The 7,215-nt window shown below is 49.2% G+C and overlaps 1 protein-coding gene across 1 annotated transcript; it reads right to left on the bottom strand.

Moving 5' to 3' along the window:
* Positions 1 to 3,876: 3,876 nt before the first annotated feature.
* LOC105506807 (putative uncharacterized protein KIF25-AS1) lies at positions 3,877 to 4,676 on the bottom strand. Its single transcript, XM_011935087.1, is given in 4 exon segments — positions 3,877 to 4,195; positions 4,297 to 4,380; positions 4,383 to 4,497; positions 4,500 to 4,676. Coding segments are annotated over 4 exon segments (534 nt in total). The 3' UTR covers positions 3,877 to 4,037.
* Positions 4,677 to 7,215: the final 2,539 nt, after the last annotated feature.

Here is a 7,215-nt window from a genome sequence, read left to right as displayed (position 1 = left end):
CACTACAGGTGCGCACCACCACGCCTGGCTAATTTTTGTATTTTTTGTAGAGACAGAGTTTCACTGTGTTAGCCAGGATGGTCTCCATCTCCTGACCTTGTGATCCGCCTGCCTCTGCCTCCCAAAGTGCTGGGATTACAGGCGTGAGCCACTGCGCCAGGCCAAAATCGTTACTATTTTCATAATCAACTGCAGATGGTATTCACTCTGGGAGTTCTGCTTTCTAATACATACTAAACAGAACACTAAACCTAAAAACAAAACAAAACAAAACTAAAAACAAAACAAAACATAGGATTGGGATTCTGAGCAAATATCAGAAGGAAAAATACATTTTGGCCATGAAGTGAATTATTTCAAATAGCTGTGGTAGTAGTTCAATTTTAGGAGTCAAAATTCTCATTTTAATTAATCAAATTAAATCATTAAAATCTTACTTTAGTGAATCAAAGTTCTCAATTTAATTTTAATATTAAATGGTAGAAAACATGTTTATACATGTTAGATTAAATAGATCTGGTACAGCATGTCATCAGTGTGAACAGCTCCTGTTAAACTACTAATAATTTTTAGCAATGAAAGTTAAAAAAATAGTTATTCCGTATAGTATATTTGGCAATTCTCCAGGGTGAAATTGTAGGAGGATATTTTTATACCTTTGGTTGAGAACATTGTTTTACCTTTTGTTTTAAACAATGTGACCAGCATAATGACTACAACAGTAAAACATCTGTAAACAGGATTAATCTGTTCTCTTTGTTAGTCAGAATTAGAGATATCCCACCCCTCGTAAACTGCCTTAGTGTATTTAGAATAAATGTATATGAAATTAATTTTCATTCTTTTCAAACTGAATAAAATTAATTGAGTAAGTTGTATAACTTTTTCTGTACTCCATATAATAAAAACACTTCAGTTTTGATATTAAAATGTTATTAAGTTATTACAATGTTTCCCAAACATATGAAAGTCATCTCCATTTTATAGAAAAAGAGACTTGACTAAAGAAATGAAGAATACTTATTTAAGTTTAGTTATGCTCGCATGATTTAAGAGTGTCTGATATTAAATGTTAAGCAGTAGTGTCCTGGTTCTGTCAAATCTTCCCATGGAAGATCCTTGAGATAATTTCAGGGGGAGAAGAGGACTTTCCACACAGGACATCAGGTGCTTTGCTCCCAAAGTTCTCTAAAAGCATTCATATGTATTGTGCCTGGAATTTTATTATGTACATTTACATGTTAAGTTGTTTTCACCGGCCCACATGTTTTCCACCATGTGCTCGTGATAATTGAGCTTCCAGAAAGCAGGTCTGGATAGTAGATTAGGAGGGCGGCCCCCGTTTCTCAGGCGGTGATGAGAGGCTCTGAGCCCGAGCCATCATCGTGAGGAAGTCAACAACAGACGGGAACACGGCTCGCGCCCAGCATCGCCCCACCGCACGTGCAGTGAGCGGCCCTTCCTACGGAAATTGGTGAAATACTTGACTTTCCGTTTCTTAAATACTTTAAGGGCATAAAAGCACATGTACTGCTTTGAAAATACAAATCCCAGGTGTAGCGAGTCAGAACTTCTGTAAGTGAGCCGAGGCGCAGGCGGCATGAAAACAGTCCCAGCAGGTGTCCACCCGCCTGTGCTGAACCACTTCTGCTTTAAACCCTTCCAGTTAACAACACGTCTGGGCCCCGTTACATTAATTGTGTGGGTATGTTATTATTCTATAGAAACATATGTAGCTAATTATTATGTAATTATACTGTGATCATTAATAATATAATTTGACGAATCGTGTATGTTCTTATTCTATAGAAACTTAACCAGGATGTACAGGCATTTCATTCTTCTTCCCGGGCACTCCTAAGAGATTATCAGGATGAGTATCAGGACCGTGTTTCTGAAATAGTGACCGCGGTGCAAAGAACATGGCAGAGCGCCGAGACCCTGCTAGGTAGGACGGGCGTCAGTCCACACTCAAGAGAAATGTTGGCAGTTTTAAGACAATGACCGGCTAGAATTTCAGTTTCCATTTCTTTTTCCTTTTAGCTGACACCTAATTCCACAGGCGAGGGTAGGCACTGTGTGATTCGGCCACGTCGGTGCGTGCACTGCTCCCTCGCAGCTCCCACTGCAGCCCCACTTGCCAGGGGTGCTCCTGGTTCTCTTGGTCACCACAGGGCACTTCCCTGGCCTTGACGGTCACTACTGAACTGGCACCTGTGTCCACACTGGGCATTTTGTGTCTGAGTTTCCTAAAATATGACGTGAGGTTTTTTCTTTTTGTTTGTCTTATCAGTTCAGTTCTTTCTTCATTTCTAAGAATACCACAGCATTTTGGCTACTGTTTTGTTATAATGGGTTTATTATCTTCAGCTACTGTGCTTGAAGCCTGTGGAAGAGGTTACTTTGGTTCTGCAGTTTTAAACTCATCGTCCAAATTGCACTATCCAGCCAGGCCCAATGGCTCACGCCTATAATCCCAGCACTTTGGAAGGCCGAGGCGGGCAGATCACATGAGGCCAGGAGTTTGAGAGCAGCCTGGGCAACATGGTGAAAACCTGTCTGTACTAAAAATACGAAACTTAGCTGGGTGTGGTGGTACGTGCCTTTGATCTCAGCTACTTGAGAGGCTGAGGCAGGAGAATCACTTGAACCCGGGAGGCAGAAGTTGCAGTGAGCCGAGATCGTGCCCCTGCACTCCAGCCTGGGCGACAGAGCGAGACTCCGTCTCAAAAAAACAGAAGAACCAAAGAGCACCGTCCCCACGTTCGTCTCACGCTCACAGCTTCTGTCCAGTGTTCAGTGTGTCCACAGGCCAAACAAATGATTGTCAAGTTAGGAGCTTGGTCAAGTGTTGTTCTGCTGTTATTGCAAAATAGGTCCGTGGAAACTTTGGAACCTGTACTGTTTTTCTGCGAGGCTACGTGATGCTTTCTTGAAATCACTGCAGTAGCCTAGTTTTCTTCAGTGCACTCTGCTCATAACGCCCTGAGGCCGTGTTTGTAGAAGTGATATGTGCACGCCTGTGTTCTTTTTTGTGGTGGAGGTGGGGGGACAGAGTCTTGCTCTGTCGCCCAGGCTGGAGTGCAGTGGCACCATCTCCCCTCACTGCAACTCTGCCTCCCGGGTTCAAGCGATTCTCCCACCTCAGTCTCCCGAGTAACTGGGATCATAGGCGCCCGCCATCACGCCCGGCTAATTTTGTATTTTTAGTAGAGACGGGGTTTTACCACGTTGGCCAGGCTGGTCTCGAACTCCTGACCTCAGATGATCTGCTGACCTCGGCCTCCCAAAGTACTGGGATTACAGGTGCGAGCTACCACACCCGGCAATGCCTGTGTTCTTTTAAGCCATGTGCTCCAGGGAAAGGGACAATCACTTTTGTGAAATGATTTTCACAGTAATTTTGTGAAAAGCAGTGTACCTAAGCTTTGAAAAGATGAAATTCAAAGGGAGAAGCAGGGACCAGCCAAGGCTGTCCCGCAGAGGGAATGCTGACACGTGAGGAGTCAGGGCCTGCTGAGACCCTGCCTGTGGGAGCCACGGTGCAGTCCTGCCACACAGAGGGGTCCCCAGGAGGCTTATTTGTGCCCAGACATCAAGCTCAGGGTCTCGGGGCCTCCTTACCTGGCTTCTCGGGGGGTGCGACTTCTCCCCTCGAGTTCCATGCTCCTCAAAGATGAGCCTCAGCCACCTCAGGTGCCCAGGCAACTCCTTTCGGCTGCGCTGACGAGAGGGATAGTGGGGACAGGCTGGTGGCTGGGGCCGGACACAGTCAAGGCTCAGAAGACCAAGTGACTGGGAGGGTCTCTCTCTCACTGTGGAGGGACCCTTCCCACTTTCTTACGCCCGCATTCAGTCTGGACCTGGTAACGGGTGTGTGTGGTTCTGCAAGTCCAGCTTGGTTTCAGGCCTCATGAGAGCTGCATCCGTGCTGAGGGGGTCTTGCCCTGCAGGTCCTCGGGCCTGGGGGAGAAAGCCCCGGCCGGGCTGCATCCTTTGGCTAAGTGACATCTGGAGGGGCCTCTGGCTATCATGACTCATACAGTCACGAGGTGTCCCTTGCAGCACGACACCACGCTCCATGTCACCCTCACACTGCCTCCACCGCAATGGCCAATCTGGGGATTGGGGTGTCCAAGCTTGACCAAGACCCCCACGCAGTGCCCACTCATCGCCACATCACCGTGGCGCCATCCTAGTGGGACAGAGGCGGGAGTGGAGGCCCAGACCACCGTTACAATCCACAGCAGCAGAGCCCGGCCCCAGCATCTGCTTCCCTGCCCCACTGCCCCGCACCAAGGGCTCCCAGTGCGTTAGGAGCAGAGACGTCCTTGGCTGCCGTGCGGACGACTGGGCAGCATTCACGGGCTGGTGGCATTCAGGCCGATGACGGATGGGGTAACTGTGGGGAGAGGTCCCCCCGGTAAGCTCTGTGAGTCCCTGGTCACGGTGGGGACAGAGCAGCCTGGGTCCAAAGTGGTCAGGAGTACACACCACACGGCACGCGGCTGGCCCTGGCAGACTCCATTGTTTTTAAAAATGTCTCCCATACTTAGAGAAAGGAATTTGACCTGCTGGGTCCCGTGGATGTCCTCTCCGGTATAATGCCTCTGTCCCTTCGTCCTTTCAGCTTGCCAGGCAAAGGTGGTGCACCTGGAGCAGGCCTTGCAGGACATCAGTGCGCGTCATCAGCTGGAGAGGCAGAGAAGGAAGGTCCTGCACAATAGCCTGGTGGTGAGCGTGGGCATTGGGGAAAACTCGGGGCCACCCCGGGGAGAGGCCCACGCGGAACATGCAGAAGCCCCTCGCAGGAGGGTGCTAGGCGGGAGGGACAGCGGGGAGGGGAGGCAGTGGGGCGGCCTGGCCAGAGGGCAGAGGGGCAGAGCTGCGGGGGCTGTGACCTGCGTCCTCTTCACCCAGGAGGCGATGGCAGCTGGAGGAGGGGTGAGGGCCCCGCAGGCTGATTTAGGGTTTTGGGGTCACTCTGGCTGCTCGGTCAGGAGGCCACGATGGGAAGCAGGGGGGATGACTGCAGTGTCACGGGGGCCAGCATCCTGGGCCACATTGGTGGCAATGCAGGAAGTGGGACCTGCTGCTGTGAGGCACGAGGAAAGAGCTGTCATGGGGAGTCGGGAGCGGGGGAATCTGCAGAGATGGGGACTGGCGCGGGAAAAGCAGGGATTCTGTTGTAAGTGGAGATGCCGGTGGAGACTGCCCTGCCCCTTCATCACCAGCACCTTCCGGCCACGTCTCTCCCTGCCCATTAACAAGACCCGGAGGCTCTCGTGCTTACTTGGTCGAAGGTATGAGACCTGAGATCCCGTGAAACTTAACGTAAAGTCTCAGGGTTTGATTTTACAACACGAGGATGCCAAGGTGGATGACTGAGTTGGCGACCCTCGCTTCTGTGAGGTTTGATTTTGATGGTTGCGCTTTGGCCAGTCTTTCCGAATTCCACCTGCCCGAGGCCCACGAAGCCGGTGTCCCTGCAAAGTTTCTCTCCCCTGGCCATGCTGAGAGGTTCTCCAGCTGTTAGATGTGTCAAAGAATAATTCTCATTTTAAGCATCTACTTATGTAGTTCAGTGCTCCAAACATTGATATAAGAGGGCATTTATTGAGTGCTTCCTGTGTACCAAGTACTTTTGAAAGCATTTTAGTATATTTCTTACTTAATCTTCACAATAGCACCACCTCTCTGGGTTGCGATAAAGACAAAGGGAGATATCGGGGAAGCACCTAGCACTTTAGAAAGTCTCACTACGCTGCAGCTTTTTTTTTATCTGGAGTGTGAAAAGGACAAAATGAACCTTCCTAAGACGGTGGCAAGTCCCACAGGGAAGAATTGGTTGTGGAAGGTTCTGAGTGTTCCACTTCAGGCCTGGTCTCCTGGTCTAGACGACGAGCGTGCAGTGTGTGGCCCGTGGAGAACGTGCAAGCAGAGGCAGATCCCAGCTTCTGTGGGTTCATAGAGACCAGACGGAGGCTGTAAATCATTGGCCTATGACACTCACTTGGTTTTCAAACTGTAGAAGGAGCTGCTCAGCACAATAGTCTGAATAAACTCGCTGTGAATCCAAGACAAGATTTCAGAACGGATTCGGCAAGTGTCTCTGGACATACACAGTAAAGATGTGTTGCTCACTGGAAACCAGTGGAGTTTATGAGAATAAACAGTTTCTAATTTCCTTCCAGTCATTAAATCAAGGAAATACGACAGATATTGAATTTCCAGAATCCCCCCTAAAACGCCTAAAAGGTTGAGCCCAGGATACCATTCAAAGGGATTTTCCTTGGTGCTTATTACCAAGTGATATCCCTTTGCCAAGTGAACACATTTGTGAAGTATGAATCCAGAAGTTTAAAATAACTGTTCATGGCCGGGCATAGTGGCTCATGCCTATAATCCCAGAACTTTGGGAGGCCAAGGTGGGTGGATCACCTGAGGTCAGGAGTTCGAGACCAGCTTGGCCAACATAGTGAAACCGCTTCTGTACTAAAAGTACAAAAATTAGCTTGGCGTGGTGGCAGGTGCCTGTAATCCCAGCTACTTTCGAGGCTGAGACAGGAGAATCACTTGAACCTGGGAGGTGGAGGTTGCAATGAGCTGAGATTGCACCACTGCACTCCAGCCTGGGCAACAGAGCAAGACTCCATCTCAAAAAATAAATAAGTAAATGAAATAACTGTTCACTGCCCTGCAGGGGTCTTTCAAAGTGGAGATGGGGCTGCGGATCTCACGGCCGTGTCTCAGGAGCTGGTGCTTGGTGCATGTTCAGTGGGGGACACTCCGCAATGCAGTCTTGTGCCCGGGTTGACATGCAGACCTCTTTATCATTGTAGGAGCTGAAAGGAAATATCAGAGTTCACTGTCGGGTTCGTCCTTTGTTGCCTTTTGATAGTGAATCCAATGATCCAGTCTTGCAGAGCAGGTAACCTGTGTTTGCACAGTGTGTGTATGTCTGTGTGTGCTCAGGGAGAAGACAGGGGTGGCACAATTTTAAATGCCATCTTTTGCCCTGCCGCCAGTCCCAAAGCAGCACATTCTCAAGTTGTGGGTAGGGGCTTTTTTTTAAGGATGGAGCTGTCTTGCTGACAGCAGACAGTTAGCAGCCCTCTGGAATACGGCCTGAAAACAGCCAAACCACCTGAGCAGGCCTGCCGTGCGTGGTAGCAGTTTGTACCTGAGAGGGCATCTGTCTTTTCATGGTTTGCC

The sequence above is a fragment of the Colobus angolensis genome, unplaced genomic scaffold, assembly GCF_000951035.1.
Source record: "Colobus angolensis palliatus isolate OR3802 unplaced genomic scaffold, Cang.pa_1.0 Scaffold14, whole genome shotgun sequence".
NCBI classification, from domain to species: Eukaryota; Metazoa; Chordata; class Mammalia; order Primates; family Cercopithecidae; genus Colobus; species Colobus angolensis.
Note: the sequence above shows the minus strand (reverse complement) of the source record. Positions and strands in the feature narration are given on the sequence as shown.